This window comes from Spermophilus citellus (genome assembly GCF_964194105.1).
Source record: "Spermophilus citellus genome assembly, chromosome: 7".
NCBI lineage: Eukaryota > Metazoa > Chordata > Mammalia > Rodentia > Sciuridae > Spermophilus > Spermophilus citellus.
Genome location: NC_138188.1, coordinates 65,890,166 through 65,914,504, shown reverse-complemented (window position 1 = coordinate 65,914,504; position 24,339 = coordinate 65,890,166). Strand labels below are relative to the sequence as shown.

The window sequence follows — 24,339 nt, the reverse complement described above, 5'->3', positions numbered from 1 at the left end:
AGGTTCACTCTTTTCCCCACAAGACTACAACTAAAGCAGTTCTAGAAGCCTCCCTGGTATATTGGTGGAAAAGGAGGAGGTGCAGGGGGAGATTGGGGGCGATGAGGAGAAGGGGAAATGCAGACACTCTAGACTCCAGGAGGAAATGAAACCAGAAGGGCTGTCACCCCACCCCTGTGAACCAAACTGCCGCACACACCTGATTTTCCTAATTAGATAGTGTTTGCAAAGCCTTCAGAAACAGATAAGTGCTACATTAAGTGCTAAGTAGTATTAATTAATAATAGTAGATTATGTAAGCAGGTACTTATTATACATGTTAATGTCTACGCTTAACAGTATAGTACTTGGAATCAATGTTTGGCTAGACGGCAAAAAATTCTTTATAGAATCTTACTTATAAAGTCTCTGGCTTCCAAGGAAAGTAGCTTCATAAAATATTTGTGTTTTCTAATTTGACAAAATTTTAGAAATCACCTAAAATTATAGTTCTCAACTCTATAGGACCCAGCATCCTTTTGTATAATAAATATTTTGTCCTCTGTAGTATACTGAAGTGGAGTTCATGGATAACCTGCCCATATCCAACATATTTCAGTATGTAAATTTCCAGGCATATCCAAGTGAAGTTGTCAGATGCTTGAAAAATATGAAGAATCACTGCAAATGTGCCAGTTCCAAATGACAGGCTGTTACAGGGGTGTGAATGACATACACAAACCATGAGTGGCACTGCGTGGAGTGTTGTTTTTCCGAAATGGTGGGCAATTCATCTTAAGTCCTAAAGTAAACAAATTATGACTTTCCTTTGATTTATCCTATAGTTACTTTCATATATGTATGGATGCAATACCTTTATTTTATTTATTTATTTTTATGAGGTGCTGAGGATCAAACCCAGTGCCTCCCATGTGCTAGGCAAGTGCTCTACCACCAAGCCCTGTAGTTACCTTCCTGGAGAATTCAATGTAGTTGCATATTAAAACAATCCAACATTGTTCTAGCCTTAGATCATCATTTCCAGGTTGCTCATCTACAGGAATATATCTGAAAGCTGTGTGATGGGACACTGTCCTACAAATTTACTGTCTCTGCCCCAGCCCCAAATGCCAGGAGGTACTCTTTGCCACCCTAATCTTCAAGAACAAAAAGCACCCAAGACATTTTTCATTTTATTTGAAATCCAAGTTCAAAATGACCCTGTGGGTGGCGTAACCCCTCTCCGAGAATCATAGGTCTCATTCCAAATCCTTGTGTAAAAAATAAAGCTATCATGACCCCACAGAGCCTGCCGAAGAATCATAGGTGAAGTCTTGGCAGAGCCAAGAAAGAAGAACTTAGAGTTGAGTCAGAGGAGCACTTTCCACATGTTTGGCACTGTTATAAGCTCCTTATAGACATATGCTCATCTAATGGTCACATGAGCACTAGAAGACTTCATTGTCCCATTAGACAGTTGAGATGGAAGCACAGAGAAATGACTTACCCAAGGTTTCAGAGCTTAAGTGACAGAGCCCTGACGCATCGCACCCCTTCAGAACAACTATGCAACACAGAAGCTTCAGACTGTCACTTAGGACTGAAGGGGAACAGCAGGGCAAATGGAACCTTCCATGTTATGAGCACAGAGGACAAACGAGCTCTGATGTGCACTTCAACCACGCCTCCAAGTCATCATTTGTTTCCCACTGGGTCTCATCTTCTCCTTTCTTGTGTTCTTTTTGTGTATGTGCAGATATTCATGCCCAGGAGAAGGCTGCTCTGCTGTGGACCTTTCCTAAAAGGGAGATCCCTATTCACTAGATGAATTCCAGAACCATCCACTAAGTCTTCTGTAGCCCTCTTCCATCAGCTGACCTTCACTGCAACTCCTAATACTCAAGATGAGCGGCTTCCTGGCCTCGATGGACCCCCGGCGGGTGCAGTGGGGGTCAGCCTGGTATGCCATGCACTCCAGGATCCTGCGCACCAAACCAGTGGAGTCCATGCTGGAGGGAACGGGGGCCACTACGGCACATGGCACCAAGCTCGCCCAGGTGCTCACCACCATGGATCTTATCTCTCTTGGCGTTGGCAGCTGTGTGGGCACTGGCATGTATGTGGTGTCTGGTCTGGTGGCCAAGGAAATGGCAGGACCTGGTGTCATTGTGTCCTTCATCATTGCTGCCGTTGCATCTATATTATCAGGTAAATATCTCAGGGAAGAGAAGTGGATGGCGTGCTTGCTGAACTAGGTACTGCTCATCCCATTTTTCCAGCGTATTTGGTGATGAGATGTACTAAGTGGCAGTGAACTGGCTCACTGTTTTCTCTTTAGCCTTCACTGCAGGGGGATTGGGACTGGGTTTTGACTCAGTTGTAATATCTTCCCTTTTCTTTGTTTTTTTTTTTCCAATGCAAATAATTATTCTGGCGCCCAGATGTCTCCCAATTTCTCATTCTCTGTTATGTTCTGATGGCTCTATTTTTATTCGATCTCTCCCTCATATTTGAAGATAGGTAATCCTTTAGTGGGAGGGGCAAAGGATAAAAATAATAACAAAGAATAGAGTAGCAAAATGATAAGTCAATAAATCTGATGTAATTAGGGTTCAATAAGCTTTAAACTGTCACTGTACCTCCCAAGAAGGAAGCCAAGCTAGGAGATTTAAAGTCACTGTGAGAAACACAAAATGCCATCTGCCACAACCACCTCAGCAGATTGATCATCTACAGAGGTTGAGCAACTAGCTCACAAAACTCACTTTAAACAAGAAGGTGCCAGGACATACATGTTGATAATTTTTGGGATGACTCCCCTATTGCCTTCCCCTCTTCACACCTCTTCTCTTGAGTAGCAATCCATAGTACCTTCCCTGAATACCCGAGTAGGTCAATGGACAACTTGAAAAAGAAGGAAAAGGAAAACTTCCTGCTTCTTGGTGTGATGTTGCAAAATTAAAATGGTTTTGTATGTGGCAGCTCTTGTGGATCAACCCATGACGAACAGTGAGTGTTTGGTCCCTTCAAACGTTGCAAAAGAAATAAGGACCTAACTTCCACCAGGAGTTTTGTATACACCACTACAAGAAAAGCCTGACACTGACACCATCGGTCCAGCCTAGGTGGCCTTCATGCCTGTAGGATGCAAAGAGAGACCACCAACACACAACCTGAGAGTAGGCAGGTTCACATGGGACCTCTTTTTAATTTGATAGGAAAAGATCTGTCATGACTGATCTTCCTGTCAGTCTTACCACTGTCCCCTTTTCCTGAAGTCACTCTCTCATATGCATGAATATGCTAATAATTGAAGTTTCTGCAGAATGGAGGATTGTTCTCCCTTATAGATGAAAATAAATTATTCACATGAGTGAATGTGGAAGATATTTGAAATTCTAGTAACATGATCACAATTGTTTTCAAACAGCTTTGATGAAGAAATTTTTTCATCAGGAAATCCATAGGTCTAAAATTATTATCAGAGATGATAGGGCAAAAGGCAGACACACACCTAGGAGGCAGATGCCTCAGGTTCTTCCCAGCTAATATAAAGCCTACACAATTTTCTCTAAACCCCTATTTTTTAAATTATTTATTTATTTATTTATTTATTTATTTATTTTTGGTACTGGGAATTGAACCCAGGGGTGCTCAACCACTGAACCACATCCCCAGCCCTTTTCCAAATTTTATTTACAGACATGGTTTTACTGGATTGCTTAGAGCCTTGCTAAATTGCTGAGGCTGGCTTTGAACTCGCAATCCTACTGCTTTAATCTCCTAAACTGCTGGGATTACAGGCATTTGCCACCGTGCTGGGCTCCCCATACTATTTTGACTCAGACCCCAGACCACAGTGATTCCTGGGAGTAGATCATGAATTATCCTTCACAGTGCTACAGAAACCAGAACCTGGTCGAGTTGCACCTGGGAACCTGCCTCCTGCCTCAGCTCTCATAAGTACTATAGACTTTTGCACAGATGGGCTCAGTGTTGTGCTGGAGCCAGTTTGCACCAGCTGCCAAGATCCCTGGCTGTGCAAACCTCTTTCCAACTTTACAATCAGTGATTTTACATTGTTGACCTGAAACAGCAATGGTGGGACTCTGTGTTTGTTGTCAATGTGTGGCTGTTTCTCAGAGGGTTAGTTGTTAAACATCGACCAGCACATCACGGGCCCAGCTCCTCCACAGACCCTGGCACTTCCCAGTAACCGATGTCTTCACCACGACATCAAGCACCAGAGGGAAAAAAAATTAAAAAACCCTGCCTCTCCCCTTCGCCACATATGGCACCATGAAGAACACGCCTCTGCACTTTACAACTGACTCATCTCCCTGCTGGGGCCGGCCAGCATCCTCCTAGCCCCAGCCAAGGCCAGGACCAAAATAACTCATGCCAATGTTAGCATATTGCCAGCAGTTTTCTTCTACCAGGGCTCTCACTCCTGAGATCTGGGGTCACTAAAGTCCCCCTCACCCCACTGTCTTCTGTCCACTCCCATATCTTCATCCCCAGATTGCCTCCCCCGTGACCAAAGTTCCCACTGCTTCTCATCCCACAGTAGTCCATCTTCCCTTTACCTCCACTCTGTGGATACATGGCCCTTTCCTCCTTCTGGCCTTTGTTAAAACCTGGCTCACCTGGAGGTAAGTCCAAGCTCCACAGTGGTGTATTTATCTCTAGCAATAACTGCTAATTAGAATAACTAGATTGGGCTTTTTTGAGCCTAGGAAGAAAAGAGCAGAGGAATTAAGGGTATTTGCAAAGGAAAAGCAAACCATGCTGAACAACATAATGTTGGCTGATGGAGGAGAAAAGTGAAAACATGAAAGCAATGATGATTCATGAATAGTGGTAGGATCAGTGAAAACTGGAGGTTTCAACGAGATCAGGAAATCATGGGAATAAAAATACTGAGAAAGTGAGATGGGAGGCTAGAAAATGAGGTCAGAAGGGAATATTTAAAACATAGATTTTGAAATGGTTCAGTAATCAGGCTTGGAATCTGGTTCAGTCAGCTTGAGCAAGTTTCATAACTTCTCTGAGCCTCAGTTTCTCCACTTTAAATATATATACTTCATAGAATCAATGTAAAAACTAAATTAGATGTCTAAAAATTGCCCGTATATTGCCTAGCACATAGCACTGAATAAGTGGTTATTATTATTATTTTGTGCCAAACCCTATGTTAGGTGCTCACCGTATAGCACAATATTTCAAGGTAATTGTATTTTTTAAGTAAGCATATTAGTCTATTTCCATTGCTATAAAAAATACCAGAATCTGGGTAACATACAAATAACATACAGCTCCAACTCTGGAGAAGTGCCCCTTTGATTATAACATATCATAGCAGATGGCATCATGTGTGAAAAGGAAAGATCATTTACCTGCAAATGCCATGATTTTGTTCTCTTTTATTGCTGAGTAAAATTCCATTGTGTATATATGCCACATTTTTAAATCCATTCATCCACTGAAGGGCATCTAGGTTGGCTCCACAGTTTAGCTATTGTGAATTGTACTGCCATAAACATTGATGTGGCTGTGTCCCTGTAGTATGCTGTTTTTAAGTCTTTTGGGTATAGACCAAGCAGAAGGATAGCTGGGTTAAATGGTGGTTCCATTCCCAGACTTCCAAGGAATCTCCATACTGCTTTCCATATTGGCTGCACCAATTTGCAGTCCCACCAGCAATGTATGAGTGTACCTTTTTCCCCACATCCTCGACAACACTTATTGTTGTTTTGTCTTCATAATAGCTGCCATTCTGACTGGAGTGAGATGATATCTTAGAGTGGTTTTGATTTGCATTTCTATAATTGCTAAAGATGATGAACATTTTTTCATATATTTATTGATTGATGGATGGAGTTGGAGAAGATAATGCTAAGTGAAGTTAGCCAATCCCCAAAAAACAAATGCCGAATGTTTCCTCTGAAATAAGGAGGCTGGCTCATAGTGGGGTAGGGAGGGGTAGCATGAGAGGAATAGATGAATTCTAGATAGACAGAGGGGTGGGAGGGCAAGGGAGGAGGCAGGGGATTAGCAAGGATGGTGGAATGTGATGGACATTATTATCCAAAGTACATGATGAAGACACAAATTGGTGTCAACATATACAATTTATATATACAAACAGAGATATGAAAAATTGTGCTGTATTCATGTAATAAGAATTTTAATGCATTCCACTGTCATTTATTTCCTTAAATAAATAAATTAAATAATCTGAAAAAAAAATAAAAGGAAAGATCACATGGTGAGACAGAAAGTTAGAGACAGGAAAGGGGTCAGTTTTACTCTTCTAGGACAACTTACTTTCAAAGATACTAACCAGGATCCTACCAGAACCACCTTAATCCCTTTTGAGGGCAGCACCCTCAGTGACCCAAGCACCTCCCAATCAGCATTCCCCCCCACACACACACACAAAGGTCTCACCACCTCTTACAGTACCACACTGGGGACCAAGCTACTAAAACATGAAAACTTTGGGGGAAAAAAACACATCCAAACAATAGATGTAGGTTTTATTATCTCCAGAATTACATATGTGAAAACCAAGGTTTAAATGACAGAGCCTGGGTACAAATCTGTTATGCCAAGAACAACACTTAACCATGACTATTGATTTCAATCACTTGAGAGCTTTTCCTTTTTTCTGGAATAATGGATTTGGGAGTCAGTTTTATTGAGTTATAATTCCATATAATAAAATCCACCTTTTTTTCATTTCTATGAATTTGAACACACACATACCATCATATAACCTTCACTACAATTAAGTTACAGAAGAGTTCTGTACACCCCCCAATGTTCCATCAAGCCACCTCTATTTATCTCCTCCTCCTACCCCTAGCCCCAGATGACTGCTCATCCATTTTCTGACCCTACAGTTTTGCCTTTTAAAGAATGCCATAGAAAGGGAATCATTTGGCATATCACCTTTTGAATCTTCGTTCTTTCACTTAGTAAGACATGCTGTTGGGATTCATTTATGTTGTCATGTGCATTCGAGGTTGGTTCTATCTTGTAGCTAAGCCGTATCTCATTGTGTGAGAACACCACAGTTGGTTTATCCATTTGCCTGCTGAAGGGCAACTGGATTGTTTCCAGTCTGTGGTCACTGTGGATAAAGTCACTGTAAATATTCATGTACAGGTTTTTGTGTGAACACAAGTTGTGATTTCTCATGAGTGAATATTTAGGAGTGGAACTGCTGGTTTGTATGGTAAGTAGCTGTTTAACTTTGTTAGAGCCAAACTTTTTTCCAGAAGGCTGCATTATTTTTCATTCATGCCAGTTATCAGAGTTCTAATTGCTCCATTCCTTACCAGCCCCCAGAATTGTCAGGTGTTGTTATTTTGGTTGTTGATTTGTTTGCCATTTTAAAAGGTACACAGTGATATCTTAGTGTGGTTTAATTTGCACTTCCTTAATTACAAAAGATGTTGAATATCTTGATATATGTTTATTTGCCATCCAAATGTTCTCTTTGTTGAAGTGTCTATTTAAACCTTTTACCATTTTTAAATTAGGTTATTTGTTTTCCTATTATTAACTTTTAAGAGTTCTATATACATATTCTGTATACACATTCTTTATTTGATACGTATTTTTGCAAATACTTTTATGTAATTTGTGGCTTTTCTGTTAATTCTCCTTCAATTTCTATTTATTTCTTTTTAAAAATACTGATGCCCAGACTTCACTCCTTGAAATTCTAATTCGATTGGATAGGAGTAAAGCCCAATGACCGGTAATTGTTAAGGTTCCCAAGGGGAGGTTTAATGTACAGCCAGAGTTGAGAACTGAATTGTAAGAACTAGGGCTTCTGCTGCAGCTGTGACCCACACAAAGAGGAAACATGTTAAAGCAGAATCATTTGACCAGCTGAATCTCAAGCGATTCTCTTGGTCATGTGGCTTCACTCCCTATAATCTGCAAGCCAGTTTATAATAGGAGGCAAATCTGACTCAGAGAGAAACTTTCTTTACATTTGTCAAGACCCAAAGGCACAGTAACTTCCCAAGCTCCTCCTACCAGTTCTGCTCCAACACCATGATTGCCCACAGGCCTATCACAAGTGGAGGCAACTTATCTGAGGAAGCAGCTGGCCCTGTAACCTTTCCCCCTGTGTCCTAAAGGGCTTATCTACTCTTTAATAGCTCAGTGGGCCACCGCCAGGCTCCATGCCCATGCCAACTCTAAAAACCCCTTTGTATATTGCAGATTATAAAAACCCAGATAAAGGAAAGTATTTTCTTTCTTCCTGGTTCCCACCTACAGCTTTGGGGAGAGACGGAGGGGTGGAGGCAGGATGCTTTATGGAGTTTCTCTAACTTAGTTGGCTGGGGATGAAACAAAGCAAAGTCATCAAGCTAGCAACATCTGGCCATTCAAAGCCCAAAGAGGCTCCTCTGAACTTGAATGGTGGAAGAATGGCAGGTTTGATTTTTTTTTCCCCCTAGGTTTATGTCCAGTTCTCTTTTAATATTACTAAAGCTGAACTTCAGGCATAATATAGGTCTAAGTGACTCTTAAGCTCATGCACTTTCTATAATAAACTTTCATACCTATATCTCAAGTGGTTTGGGTAAGGATTTAAATGACAGTATGCACACACAGCATCCCCTGCCTGGTACACAATGCTAGTCATTTTTATCATCTACCCGTAAGAAATAGTTGGCAAAAATATAATGAAATATGGTTCAGTAAAAATTTATTGGGTCCCCACCATATACCAATCCTGGGTAGTACCAAAAATAGAAAAGGAATTGTCCCTAACCCAAAGGACACATTTAGGTAGCTGGCATTACCACATCTGTAATAGATGTATAACCCCTAAGATCTCCAGTAGGCTGAATACTGAGATATTCAAATAAAATTGGTTCTTTGGGGAGGGCCTGGGGTTGTGGCTCAGTGGCAGAGCGCTTGCCTAGCACATGTGAGGCACTGCGTTCGATCCCTAGCACCACATAAAAAGAAAAAAAGTAAACAAAATAAAGGTATAAAAATATTTTTTAAAAATTTGGTTCTTATTTCCCGTCTATGTGCAGTTGGAAAATCTAGAGTCCCCCTCAATATGTCTAGGATGTTGTGAAGCTTACCTTTCTCTGGATTTTTCTAGCTCTGAACCTCTTCCTCCACAGAGCCTCTGTCACCACTCAGCACATCACTTCCTGTTGCTTCTTTTCCTTAGATTATCATCAAACAGAAACCACCCAATCTCTCCTCTCCCCAAAGCATAACTAATGCAAGGTTGTATGCACAGTGGATCTCATGGAAAGTGTGGGCCAGAAATGGAGGACACAACACAGCCAATCCCAGCAGAGGCCAAGCTGACCCTTGAATATAGGACACTCCAATTCTCTGTGACTGCAGGGAAGGCCTTCAACCTTTTCTTGGCTGTAACCTCCTGCCCCCATTGATAAGCAGCCTTTCTCCTTCAACCTTACCTCCTCTTCTGAGCCTGCTCACTGTTAAGCCATGAAACTTGTGAAGCCAAGAAGATTAGGAGTCGTTCTATAGGCATTGAGAAGTGCAGTGATGTGACCAGTAAGGCAATGGAATTATACACGTATTGCACAAAACAGATTAGAAATTACGAGTGTCTGGTCCCTGACAGTGGAAGTCAAGAGGAAGCTTTAGAATGGAGAAGATTTGGGTACAGGTGGATGAGGGACAATGAGGGAAAGGGGAAATTGTCTTTATAGCCAAAAAGAGACATGCAATAAATGAGAACGTTTTGAAACAATGAATAACAAATATTACAACACAGTATTGGTAACAGAAGGTGAAAGGAGAAACAGAAAACTCTAGCAAAAGGGCCATCAGAGAACACCCGAGGGATGCTGAGCTCTGGTGTGGACAGCGCACGGCAGAAGGGGCCTGAGTGCGAATCCTCCCTCCATCCTCACCCACCCTCTGGAGAGAGGCAGGTGGCTTCTGTTCTGCTGTACCAAGGGGGAGCAGGATGAGAGGTTAAAGGAAAGTCCCACAGGTATACAGAGTCAGAACTCAAAGCTAATACATTGGACTCTGTAGCTCATTCTCTTCCACTTCCCCTGAAGTGGGCCTGTCTCTTGAGATGTTTGAAGCAAGTCAGTCTTTCTCATTCAATATGGATTGACAAGTTGTGATCAATTCTCATTGATTGGATCTAAAAGGCAATGAAGGGCTATCACACTGGGTTGTATTTTTCTTAGGTTAGAGTTTAGCATTAGGGTTTCTAAACTGTGCTTCCTGCCACCTTCATTTGTGTCTTGTCATGGACATTAGGTGAGCCCCGGTCATAATGGAATCCCTGGGGAGGTAGTAGGGGAGCAGAGCTCTGGGGAGCCTCTCAGCCTTCTTCCCCGGGGTACAAACAGAGTCTCCTATTCCGCTGTTTATCTCCGGTTGGATTTTCCATGACATAAAAATCTTTTCCATGAAAGATTTCTAAAGATTCAGAGTCTCCCTGGTTTTATTTTTCAGAACAACAAACCAATTTTCCTTTCTCAGATTGAAGCCAGACTTGAGAGGTGAACCAGGAGGGTTGGTACTTTGCAACCCCTTCTCAGTGACCTAAGATCACTCATTCGTGCCATAAACTTGCACTTGCTTGTTCCCTGAAACACCTCTGAGGACTGCTCTTTACCACAGTTGTGGATGGTGGAAACAAAAATATTGAGAGGGTGGAGAGGAAATGCAAAGATGAATGTGTACATGTCTGTCCTCCAAGCTAGGGGTGACTAGCTCTCCAAACTAGGATTCAATACACAATCAAATGCTGAAATCTTAATAAGGGTAGCAGCTACCCCCAAGTTTATAAAACTCCAAGATATAACTTAGCAAGCATTTTATTAATGTTAGCCTTTACTATTATTTTTATTATTATTAGGCAAATACTATGCACCAGATTATCGGGCCCACTTTACCTCATTTAGTCCTTTCAGCTTCCCTGCCAGCTGGATATTAGTGTCTCTGTGTGATGGCTCATCATGATAGCCAAAATCTTGAGGACTTTTGACATCCCGAGCCCTAGTTGGACACCAATTACATAATCCTTCTACAATACCCTACAAAATCAATGCCATTTTGCATTTTGCAGATGAAAAAAACCAAGGTCAGTCAGGTTAGGTGACTTATCCAGAATCACAAAATGGTCAAAAACAAAGGCTGAGTATAAATTCAATCTGCCCCTGACCCAGAGACTCTTACTCCCAAGCTACTTCATAAAGACACACAGCCCCAAATGAAAAACCTATCAAAGAGAATCTAATGCGTAGAGGAAACCCTCACACTTATTGGGATTTCAAAAGATCCTGTATCTCATCCTGTTCTATTGATTAGGAGAGCACTTTCTTGGATCAAAACTTCTTGAAATTAGGTCATGAGAATGACTCCTAAGCTCAGCATCTTTCTGTCACCTGTCAGCAGTGAGGATAAAGGTGTTATAAAGTTCATGTAGCTCTTCTATATAGGGCTTGATTGACAGCCCTTGTAGGAAGGATGTCAGTTACTAGTTCAGACACAGTGATCACATTTTAAAAGAAATTTGCAAAGTTCTCAAATCACTGATGGTGAAAATGAGCCTCCTCTGGCAATTCCAGGAAACCCTGGACTCCTTCTACACCTTCTGTAGGACCTAGTAGAGTGGACAGTGTATATCAAGAGCACCTAGTATGGCTGTAGAAGGGACTGACCACCTGCTCTGGGCTCAGCATGGCAGGACATGCTGCTGAACATAGGAAAGAACTCTGAGACAAAGCAACAAGAAGTGAGAAGAAACAAGACAAACACTCATGAAACAATTGTAAGGGCTGCAAGATACAATCAGGCTCAGGTCAGAAGTAGGGATACCTGAGATCTTGTTCCAGGTCTGCCCCTAGGCAGCTCGAGGCCCTTGGGCAAGATATCCACATCTCCTGATGTCTGGTACCTCCCCTGCAAAATGAAGAGATTGAGTGCTGTTGTCCATAACAAGAGTTAGGATAAACTCAGGAAGGAAAAGATGTGTTTTAAAAAGGCCCATTGTCTCAACTCCCCACACATACAGGCCCTCCAATCCTACCCAGCATCTGGGCACCAGATGTACTTACTCCCTGTAGCTGAGCTGTCTCCATCCAATTTTTTCTCTGCCATTTATCCTGAGTGACTTGACAAGTATATTCAACCCACAACTTCCCAGACAGGTTGAAAGTTACAGGTGTGCTAAGGTATCGATCCTTCAGCCCTCAGGGCAGCTGCCATGTGGCAGGGGCCCCAGGCTAGTCACCTCTGCCTGTGAACAGTCTGACCCTTTCACACATTACTTCTTTGCCATATGCATACAAATATCATTTTCTAAGCTTGTGGTATAAGATGGTAAAGATTGTGATAACTTGATAACCTGTCTAGACCTTGGATTCATCATCTGTAGAGGAACATAATAAGATAGTAAGTGAATTACTATGTAGCTGAACATGAGCTTCTGCACCATAGCGTTTTCATGGAGATTGTGTTTGTAAAGTATTTAATATGGGCCTATGTACATAGTACGTTCTCAGTAATGTTGACTCTCATCATTATCACCATCAATACTATTGGCCAGTTGCCAACCTAACAAGGCTAGAGTCTTTCTTATTGCAAACGAGCAGTCCCTGTTTCCCATCCTGAAGTCCTGAAGTCCACTCCTAGCTAAAGAACACAGGAGGCCTGCCTCCTACACACCTTTCTCCAGGTGGACCTTGCAGAAAAGCATGCTTTGGATCCTGAAGGTTTTTAACCAAGAGAAATTTTCTTCTCCACAGGGATAGCCTTCTATAAATAGGCTGTGCCTCAGAAAACACAGGAATGAATTCATACAATAATTACTAGTCATGATAAGTGCCATAAAGGAAAATAAGCAGGACACCATGGCAAAGTTCTCTCTCTCTCTTCTCTCTTTCTCCCTCCCTCCTTCTCAGAAGAAGTGATCTTTAAGTAGCTTCATCTCTATGCACTGAAACAGGTGTCAGGTATGCAGAGATAAGTAAGGTGCCTGCCAACAACCATGGGATAAACACCCTTTCAAAACATTTCTGAGAATGTTTTAATTCTGAGAATATACATGTGGCAGAATACTATAAGTCCAGCTAAGAACACTTGATGTTTTCCTTGGAAGAAATGCCTCTTTCAAGAAGCCACCAACATATCCAAGGGAGTCATTCTTCATTCCCTACTGTACCATCATACAAAATTCAGCCAAAAACCCACCACTGCCATTTCATTCATCAGGAACTGTCTAGGTGGAAGTCATCCATCAGGACCATACAGGTGAGACTCTTGGGAAGAATAACTACTTGATCTATTGTCACCTATGCACAGAAGAGACTGCAGCCACCATTCACCATTCACACACCAACCCTCTAATCTTTCGGACCAGCAGGTGGCAACACTTATGCCTGGAAATACAAATTTAATACTTTTGCCTGTTAGAAGACCAGTCTCTCCTATAGTTCTAAGGGTCAAGGAATATAAAGGGCAGGGGAGGAAGAGGGAGGTGATAGTGGGTGTTCACATCACAGGAGCAGGGAGAACTGGAAGTAAGAGCTGTAACCAAATCTCCATACCCAAAAGAGTCTCTCCAGCAAGTTTCCTAAATCCTGAGTCTCAGCCCCAGTGCTTTTCCTCCCTACATGCTGGTTCTGTTTGAAAAAAGTCAAGGTGGCGTCCCTCTCATGAGGGGTCTCTGATGCCTTTGGGAAGGTCCCCCATAGAGAGGGATCCATGCCCTCAAAAGATGTGCTATGCCCCACCCTCCCAGGGAACCTGCTGAGAATGCACCTCTCTCTGTGGAACCTCAGGGGTGTGTGCTCCTTGAGTGAGCTGAGGAGGATGTGTGATGCTCAGGAGTGTCCCAGAGGCACTCACCTTTAACCTGCCCATCATGTTCTCAAGGAAATAGATGGTGGCCTCAGCCCCACACAGGAGCTTCTGTTGTCTCTGTCCATGTCGCTTTCATCTGCAGTAGAAATGGGCACTGCCCGCTCCTTGAGAGTGAGCAACTGGAAAATATTTGGGTGAGAGAGAACTGCTGGTGGTCACCTCAGTTCCCACTCCTTTTCCTGTGTGCACAGTCTTTTCAGCTCAGTTTTATCAAAGTCACATGGACAAGGGGCAGCAGGTTTCATAGAGGTTAGCAAGAAAATAGGAACTTTCTCTTCACCCTCACAATTTCTAGTTGAAGTCACGGAATGGAACAAGAAGTTTCTAGATTAAAGATTTTAAATATAAGAAGAAATTTTTCCAGACTCTATTTTAGAAATGCACTGAGCTCATGTAGGACCTGGTCTATACTCCAGATGATTTCCAACAACTCTGTCACTGCTGAGGCTCTAAAATCATCAGTCAATAATACAGGTTTCCAACCTGTTTTATCCCATATCCAAAGCCCGTGCTCCTATATGAATACTCTAAAAGCTACTGCTAACTAAGACTCCTCTAATTTCTTTTCCTCATCTGTAAATAACAGCCATTATTTCCCACTAAAGGAGTGCCTACCTTATGCTGGGAGCTTTACATGTGTCCTTTGAAGACCCAAACAGTAGGCATCACCATTGCCATTCCCAGGTGGGGACCAATCTGGGGCTTAAGATTGGCTCAGGGAACAGCTCACCCTGTGGATGTAGTCCCATGAGCATTACATCAATGAAGATGATTAATAATAGCATGACCAAAAAAAATAGAATTCTTGAATTCATCATATTATGGAAACTGCACCACTAATAATCTTTGAAATAGTTTCATAGAAGAAGATCCAGAGAAGAGAGTAAACAGATAGGCTAGTCACGCATTTAATCAGCTAGTAATTAAACTTCCTGAAGCAGTTTTTGGAGTCATTTCTCTGGCCATAAGGACAGCTTCTTTCCTCCTTGTTTATATGTTGATCTATGGGTGCTGTGGTTTGGGGACTTGAGAGCTCTCTGTTCCCTACCCAGTTTTAATTGGAGCCCTGTCAGGTTCAATAACTAATGGTGTCATGCCCTCCCTGATTGACGATGCTGCCCAGCCCCTGAACACAGGCTGCTACTGTCCACCTGGGCCCTGCTTTGGCAGAGTAATCATAAGTCTCTTCTTTGACACAAAGATACATAGGCATTCCCAGACAAATTGCTTTTCTTCCAGACACATTTGTAAAAATTGCCTGGGTTTCCCTGACAGGCGATGGGGTAACCAAGGTTGTTCAGGTAGAGAGACAGCCTGACAGATCACTCCCTTGAAAAAGAAAACTGTGATTTTCTTGACTAACCAAGAGCATCAGAAAGAGGACATGAGGACTGGTTAGCTGGATCCCACGGGACTTGAGGCTACATAGGTGATTCTCAGAATTCAGCAACCTGCCTCTCAAGGGAAACAGCAAGGATGGAGACACCTCGTTACCTGCCATCTGGAACTCGGTTTCACAGAGAAAATAAACATTTCCCAGAGAATTCACGCTCTATTTTTCTCTTTGATTCTATAATTTCTCCTCGTATCTCATCTCCAGTCTACATTGAAGCAGGACTGGCAACCATAGGGATATATACATGTCTTAGCTCTGCTGTGAATTTATAAAAGAAACAGAGATGTCTTATGAAAACTAAGAAAAGGGGTAACAACTATCTCTGCAAAATGCTATACTTTGTGAGGATGTTCTGAAAGTGCACTGGTGTAGACCTGCAGTGGGTTCCATCCTGGGCCTGGGAGAGAGCAGATAACTGGCCCTCAAGAGAATTGACTAGATCAGCCCACCCCAACCTGGTGCCCTCCCCCACCATATGGAGCATAATAGATAAAATATGCTCAAAACTATCAATCAGGCCTCATACCTATGACCTCTGACCCATCACACTTTTGCCCATCTCAGAGACCTGGATGAAGCTGCAAGATTGCTCCCTTGGACTCCCTGCTCCATTCCCTCCCATCTCTCTCTCCCACTCTGGATAGTTCTCTGGGTAGATTTTCAGATCACTTTTCTCTATTAGACTGTTAGACCCACAAAAAAAGGACTACATTTTTCCTGATCACCATTAAATCCCGAAAATCTAACATAGATGCAATTAGATAATATTTTATAAATGTCTGGAATGAATGAATGGATTGGAAAGCTACTACACTGGCTATCAGGAGGCCTCAGTTCCAACCCTGGCTCTGTCATTAAATGAACAGACAACTTTAGGTCTGGGGCTCAGTGGCATCATCTATAAAATAAAGAAACAACCCCAATGAGTAGTTGACACGTCTCCCCTCTCCTGTGCTCAGAACTACTCTGTGGGTCAACAAAGGGGTGTCAAGGGCTTTGGAGAAGTGTGGGATAAAGGGGATCCTAAGCAGACCTTCCTCAGTTTCCCCACCCCCTCAGATAGAGCTGTCCTGTTTTTGCTTATGTATGTACCAAGCTCTCAAATGAAACTGTGAGTGAAAAAAAGGATTCTACAACCAAGAAAGTTTTTAAAACTATAGAAAATGGTGAAATGTATAGTCCTTTGCTGCTTAATCCTATTAATATATTAAAGCCCAGCCCTTCAATCACTTGACCCACCTCTGCAGACTCCTCCTCAATCCCCAAAGGAGCCTCACGTGGCCTTCCAGCAATGCCCCTTCTTCTGCCTAAAACTTCCCTAGCCCCCATTTTTTGTGATTGGCAAATCCCAGCTCACACTTCAATATGCAGCTCAAAAGCCTCCCTACCTTCCTATTTCCCCAGCAGTAAAGGAAAGTACTCCCTAAGAGCTACACTCACCCCACTGGGCCCCCAGGTACCTCATAGGTACTCCATAGTATCAAATGTGTGCAGCTAATATTGTGGGCTCAGCTGTTTATTAAGCTTCTTCCTGATTGGCAAATAAATGCTTCAAGGTCAACTTACAGGTTATAGCTCTGACATTCACTACAGTGCCTGATTTAGTAGGCACTTAATGCATGTCACATAAAGCAAGCAAATTAGGAAGTCAGAATTTATTTTTTTTATTTTATTAATTTTTTTATTGGTTGTTCGCAACATTACAAAGCTCTTGACATATCATATTTCATACATTAGATTGAAATGGGTTATGAACTCCCAATTTTACCCCAAATGCAGATTGCAGAATCACGTCGGTTACACATCCACAATTTTACATAATGCCCTATTAGTAATTGTTGTAGTCAGAATTTAGAAAATTGCCAAGTTAGCTGGTAAGTAGGTTAGGGAATTAGAGTAAGCTAAGCTACATGCTAATGGGAATCCCTCTCTGTGTAGAGTGATTGACATTCAAGAGTGAAGAACCACGAGACTTCAACATTCCAGGTGAAAGTATGCCTATTTGGAAGTACTTATTTCTCTCATAGCTTTCTTTGGTGGGATGTGGAGGCAAAAAAATGCTTAAGGGGAGAAGTTCTTCTCCACCCTCTGCCTACTTCCAGCTGGGTCATTTTCCATCACCCACTCTGAGGACGGAGAATCTTTGCCTGTGTAAAGAGCCAGGGCAGGCTGTAAGTGACATGACGAGATCTGGGGCAGGTTTGGGGCAGGGGTGGGATGGAACTACATGGGCTAAATATGTTTACTATTGGGCAACATTGTATGAGATCCAGTTTGGAAGTTCAACATCATACACAGGCTCTTTGGGAACATTGAACCTCAAGATGACTCTTCCTACATATGGAAGAACCTTAGACTCTGACTTGGAAAGAACTTCACACTGAAGAGATTATATTTTTCTGAACCCCATATCACACATCACCAAGGATATACAAGAGAGAATTAGTGGGAGCTTTTTCAAATAAAGAGCCTCCTGGTATCTTATCCCAAACTCTTATTTTTTAAATTTGTTCTAATTAGTTCTATATGACAGTAGAATGCATTTTGACACATCATACATAAATGAAGAATAACTTCTCATTTGTCTGATTGTACATGATGTAGAGTTACACAGGTCATGTAATCATATATGCACATAGGGTAAGAATGTCTGATTCATTCTACTACCATTCCTACCCTCATGCCCCCTCCCCTCCCTTCATTCCTCTGGTCTAGTCCAAATGACCTCTATTCTTCCCCCATCCTTATTGTGAATTAGCATCTGCATATCAGAGAAAACATTTGGTCTTTACCAACCCTCTTTTAAATGTGTAAGTTCTAAGTTTAACTGCTTTTAGGCTAGCAACTTGTCAATTAACCCTCAAATAGTTCTGGATATAGAAATAAAACTGAACAGCAGGGATATGACAAAATGTAAATCAGGATATGTTTACAGTATTCTTAAAGGAAGGCTGATGGGATAAGGTGTTGAAGTTGTGACTGTGGAAAATCACTCTTATCCCCACCAGGCCTGCCTTGGAGTTCCCAGTTCTGAAAAACTCTAATGAGAAAATTTTCAGCATGTGTTTTACAGCATGCAGTCACTTTCTGACAGCCACCTGCACCCCAATATTGTATTCAATATTGATTTTCTCCAGCTACAAGGTGATCCTCTTGTGGAATCAATATGCCTCTTCTTCTCCACTCATTTGATGGATAATCAAGAAAAGCAAAATTACTTGGATAAAAACATAAGGCACATATGATTAGGAAGATAACTCTAGAACAAAAATATTTTTACTGAATTCTCAAAAGAAGTAAAAGATTCTTTATACATTTATTTCTCAGTTAGAATACTGATTCTCCGTCCTAGTACACCTAAAACAACTCTTTTAATAAACACTGTGTAATGCTTCCCTTAGTATTCTGGAATGAAAACTAGAGATAATGCTATGTTCCTATCTATTTAATTCTTCAAAAAAAGCATGCCCTGAGCATGAAAGATAAGCAAATTTCTAATAAAAACAATATTTATTTCATGTGTGAACGCTGGGCCCCAAGTACATTAGGAGACATAATGAAGCTGTCAGAGGCTTGCAGTCATTTGTAGAGCCAATATGAATACAATTGTCACAAACGCACACTCACCTGGGTGTATATGTGATGCTCAGAGACTGTGAGTGATGTTGTGTTGACAATGTTGTTTTCCAAAATGATGACCAAGTCTTGATAAATTCCAAAGAAAATAAGTTCCAGCTGTCCCTCAATTGACCCCGTTGTTACAGTCCTAGAAAATGCATATAAAGCCATGCTAAAAAAAAAAAGTTTATATGTAAATAGAGATACTTCCAGGTTCAGAAACTGTGAACAGATTTGTACTTAAATGAATGTCCATTGGAACCTTCAGAAGTCATGTAGAACATAAGACAGTGCTTTATGCTCTGGGACATTATTCGCAGAATGTCTAGCAGCCCAGGCCCCTGACCATTTAATGCCACAAGTGACCACAATCATTGTGAGAATCATAGTTGCACCCAAAGATTTCCAAAATCCCCCCTAGGAGAAAGTTCTGCCTTTGTTGGTAACCACAGCTTGCTAGTATTTTCTATAGGGTTCCCCCATTGGCCCAGATGATTAAAAGTTGACTCTAGTTGTGAAACCCAAGAAGGATGCACTATAGAAGAGACTCTAAATCTTATCGAGTAGGTCTCTTCATTTCACCCACATGAGGGGTAAGAAACCTAGTCTTGGACATTCAGTTACTAGGTAATCTAAGAAGAAAATCAGGTTTCCCTTTCCATAGTTTTTATTTTTTATTGAAATTAGAAGGATATTTTTAAATGTATCTCTCTCATGCATCAGCTATTTTTAAATGGTTGATTGACTGACAAAATTTCCAGTTTTATCAAGGATATTTGGGCTTGTAAACTTTCACTTCTCCATTAAGCTTCAATGCCCAGTTAGATAATCTCTGGTGTCCACCCACTGGAAGCCTGGATTCCTGCATACAAACAAATCATAAGGAATTGGAAACACTAGAAGAGCACTTAAGATGTGTCTAAAGAAGAATTTCTTGAAACAGAAATTGTGTTCTATGGTTACTGGCTGATTGACCTTCTCCCTGTTCTCCCCACGCTATAGTCACCAGGTTCCCTTTAGGACCTTGTGAAGTGCATGACTGAGATTCCAAAGACTGCTTAAACCATGCACAATCAGGTCCTCTTCCTCTGACTCAGGACAGCAAAGGACTGGTCCCTTCCCAAGACCTATGGAAGACTTGGCTTTCAACTAAATTACCCTCAACAAGTGGGGTCTAATGGTGAATTGGGTGTTTTTACATTTAATTTAGCAGATCGAATATTATGAAGGGAATATTTGATTGCACAAACTCCACAATACTTACTGGCTCTCCAAATTAAATCTACAGTCAAATCAATGCTGTTTCAAAGCATCACTTGGAAAAAAATTCTATTTATGAGCCTTTAACATTTTTAGGAGGTTCAAATGGGTAGAGAGAATTAGCTCATGGTATACAGGGATTATTGGATAAAGCGACATCAAAAAACGAAATTAGTTGCCTCCTAATCACTTCCTCACCCAGAACTAGTAGATCAACACAATCTGCATGTGCAAACTCAATACCCAAGAACTCAGAAGCTAACACAACGTCTCCAGGCTTCCAAGAAAATATCATTAGGTCTTCATACTTAATGCATACTCTCTACTCTCCTCATGACAGAGTTCTTCAGGCCTTCCTTCAAAGACCATTTCCTCTTAATTCTAGACTCACTCTAACAATTTAAACATCCTGTGTCAGAAGCAGCAATTTAGAAAAGAGGTGGTCTGACTGCTCCAAGTAAGCACCATGACAGCAACAAGAAGTAACAACTGACAGTCTAACATGAAGGAAGGAAATGGAAAAGTTATTTTTCAAAGTTGGAGGAGGGCAGAGGAACTATAACTAAATAGCAACCTGAGCCATTTAATGTGGGGACAAAGGGCTTGACTATCCCCAAGAGCATCTGCATAATACAGGACAATTTAGTATTTGATAGGAAAGAGTTAACTTAAAAACAGAAGAAGAGTTAAGTTATGCTCAGCATATTTTGTAGCAAGATTCAATACAACATATAGAACCCTAGAGTGTCAGAGTTCGGAGACCCTTATGACAGCATCTTGTATAATTCTTTTCTTTTACAAATAAGGAAACTGAATCTAAAGGGGTGTCAAGGAGACAGGAGCCCAGCCTAACAGGTACAGCGTTTCTTCCATAGGGACATCTTCACAACTAAAGCAACCCAGGGGAAGGAAGAGAGATTACATCACATTGAATCGTGTATTGTGTCACTGCTTTTGACACCTCTGTTTTCACTTCCTTGCATTGATTTCACCCCCTTCAAAAGGAGAAGAAACTTGCTCTCTTTATTCACAAAAGAGTGAACTATTGTTCCCTGGTTTGTGATGAGAGAACCTCAGGGTTGACCCTTAATAAAATGGGGACTGAAGGTAAAGTTTGAGTTCCACGTACATTGGCCTACATCTGTCCAACTCCTGGTGTTTCTCCAAGCTGTCCTATTCTGTCCTCCCACTGGCCACACACCCAGAATTCGCAGCCAGCCAAAAGAAGTTGCCAGCTTCCAGAAATTTGGTGCATGCTCAGTTTTTTTTCTAATTTGATCTCTAATCACATTGAAGAATAAAGAAATGTTCTGATATTTTTCAAATGTAAGTGAACAAGAGCATTACTGAGGTGCTTGTTAAAATGCAAATTCCCCTGGAAATTAGGGTTCAGTGGATGATCTGATGAAAAGAGGCCCTGAACCTGCTTTGGAAAATGTACAGCTTCTGCTTCCCTCCAGACTCATCTCCTGATAACCCCATGTACACACTCCTCCACCCAAATGCTTCACAGTGTCTCTCTCTGCCATATCTTTATCTCTTTTTTATCCAATGAATTCCTCCCTAGACCTCAAACAACTGAGTACACATCTCACATCTCTGCTCTCATTGTTCTCCTGCGTTTCCACACTGTTGAGTGTGTACAACCAACCATGTGCACTGATTTTATGGCATATCTTCCCCTGAAGGTAGGGGTACACGGCATGTGTATTTCTTATTCCTAGCACTTAACACTCTGCCAAGCACTCCAAAAGTGTTTGTTAAATTATAATCTTCATGTGCTAACTTCCTTATTAATAACTATATTTTTATTTACCCCCTTGATATAGTAAAGCATTTTCACAGACTGCTTAAAGCATCACTCTCAAATGAGGAGTATCTTCTATAACATGTCAACATTGAACAAGAAGTATGTTATGGCAGGAAGGTGGGGTTGTAGTTCAGTGGTATAGAGCACTTGCCTAGTATGTGTGAAGCCCTAGGCTCAATTCTCAGTACCGCATATAAATAAATAAAATAAAGGTCCACTGACAACTAAAAAAAAATGTTTAAAAAAAAGAATGTTATTGCTTACTATAACCCTGGTGCCATTGGAGGGATCACACTGAACTAGGCCCAAGTAACTCAGGATTTTTGTCACATAAGGAATACAACAGAGACAACATACAAAGGGGAAATTTTCTAAATAAAGATCAGTTTTTAATAGTTCTGTAGAATTAGTTCTGTTTGCCTTCCCAGACATTCCACTTAAAAGTGTTTTGAAAATGAGATTGGAATTGGCTAGAATTAGTGTAGAATTGATTCATGTCCAGTCATGTGTCCCATAGTGACGTTTTGGTGAATGATAGAGCACACATATGACTGGGTGCCATAGATTACAGTAGAGCTTAATATTTCCTATCAATCAATTACATCATAGCTATCATAATGGTTCAATATCTGTAGTGCAACACATTTACTCACATGTTGGTGGGTATACTGGTATAAAACAAACCTATTGCACTGCCAAGCTTATAAGTGTAGAGCACATATGATTATTAACTGAACATGATACTTCGTAATGAAAATAAATGACTATGTCACTGGCTTGTGTTTTTAATATACCATACTGTTTATCCATGTTTTAGACTGTACTCCTTCTACTTATAAAAAAATGGTTACTGTAAAACAGTAGGCTGTGTTACATGAGCAATAGCCTCATACTGTATTTACTGCACCTCTCGATCATATCATTTTCTCTTGTAAACCAGCTATTTCATATATAGATATAGACAGATATATACTTATAAATGTCGTATAATCTCACTAGGTAGTAGCTTATACCATCTAGGTTCATGAAAATAAGCTCTCTGATGTTCGCACAACAAAATCACCTAACACATTTCTCAGAAAGTATCCCACTCTTAGGTGACACATGACTGGTACATAAAACTTTGTGTATTTGTTCTAAGATCTCAGAGATCCCCAATATCTTCCACCCAAGATTGTTAGCCACCAAAAAGTGAGTTCACTCCTGAAGTCCACCATCTGTGTGTGTTTGTCCTTTGCAGGTGTGTGCTACGCAGAGTTTGGAGTCCGAGTGCCCAAAACCACAGGATCTGCCTACACCTACAGCTATGTCACTGTTGGTGAATTTGTGGCATTTTTCATTGGCTGGAACCTGATCCTGGAGTACCTGATTGGCACTGCAGCTGGTGCCAGTGCTCTGAGCAGCATGTTTGACTCACTGGCAAACCATACCATCAGTCGCTGGATGGTGAACAGCGTGGGAACCCTCAATGGGCTGGGTGAGAATGCTGTAGCCTCTTTCCCCAACACGCAAATTTACTGAGCCAAATAAATGGATTCCTCTTTCAGATTGTAATTTGGCAAAATGTATCACTAACCTCATCTGCTTCTTTTTGGTTTTGCAAATTCTTCATACTAAGAAAAAATTTCTAACTTCCATGAACACTTTATACAAAAAGATGTTCTTTACAGCCTTATTTTAAAAAGGTTGAGCATCTCTTGTCTGAAATGCTTGAGACCAGAAGTTTTTTGAATTATGGATTTTTTCAGACTTGGGATTATTGCCGATACTTAATGAGATATTTTGGCAACAGGACCCAAATCAAAGCACAAAATCCATTTATGTTTCATAGATGCCTTATATACATAACCCGAAGATAGCTTCATTAAATATTTTTAATATATTCATGCATGAAACAAAGTTTCACGGCGTGATTTTTCCACTGTGGCAAAATCATGTCACGACTCAAAAAGTTTCAGATTCTTTAGCATTTAAGATTTAGGAATTTTGGATTAGGGAAGCTGAACCTATAATAATCAAAAAATTAGAAAGAGCCTAAATATTCTTTAATGGAGCAAGTAAGTAAGTAAATTGTACATATTATGCACATAACAATTAAAAAGATGATTAAGGAAGCCTGTGATAATAATATGAAATATATTTTAACATAATGTCATATACCAAGGGATACAAACAGCACCATACATGCACCATGTCAATGACTGTACAAAACAAAACAAACTCAGGAAAAAGAACTGGAAAGAACTTCTCTAGTAGTTTCATCAGGATATATTTTTCAAATTTTCGTAAGTAAGCAAATTTAAAATAAAATATTTAAAATAGATTCCACTCTAACAAAGGTCAAGGAAGGGTAATAGAGCTGAATGACAGTGAA

General features: G+C 41.0%; 1 protein-coding gene across 1 annotated transcript in view; it reads left to right on the top strand.

The window, feature by feature from the left end:
- Positions 1–1,883: 1,883 nt before the first annotated feature.
- The window catches only part of SLC7A14 (solute carrier family 7 member 14), a gene marked incomplete at both ends in the record, with an annotated part of 52,229 nt that continues 29,773 nt past the window's right edge, over positions 1,884–24,339 (top strand). Inside the window, 2 exons of the mRNA XM_081301837.1 lie at positions 1,884–2,187; positions 23,206–23,442. Coding sequence (XP_081157963.1) covers positions 1,884–2,187; positions 23,206–23,442 — 541 coding nt within the window. The remainder of the gene's footprint in view (positions 2,188–23,205; positions 23,443–24,339) is intronic.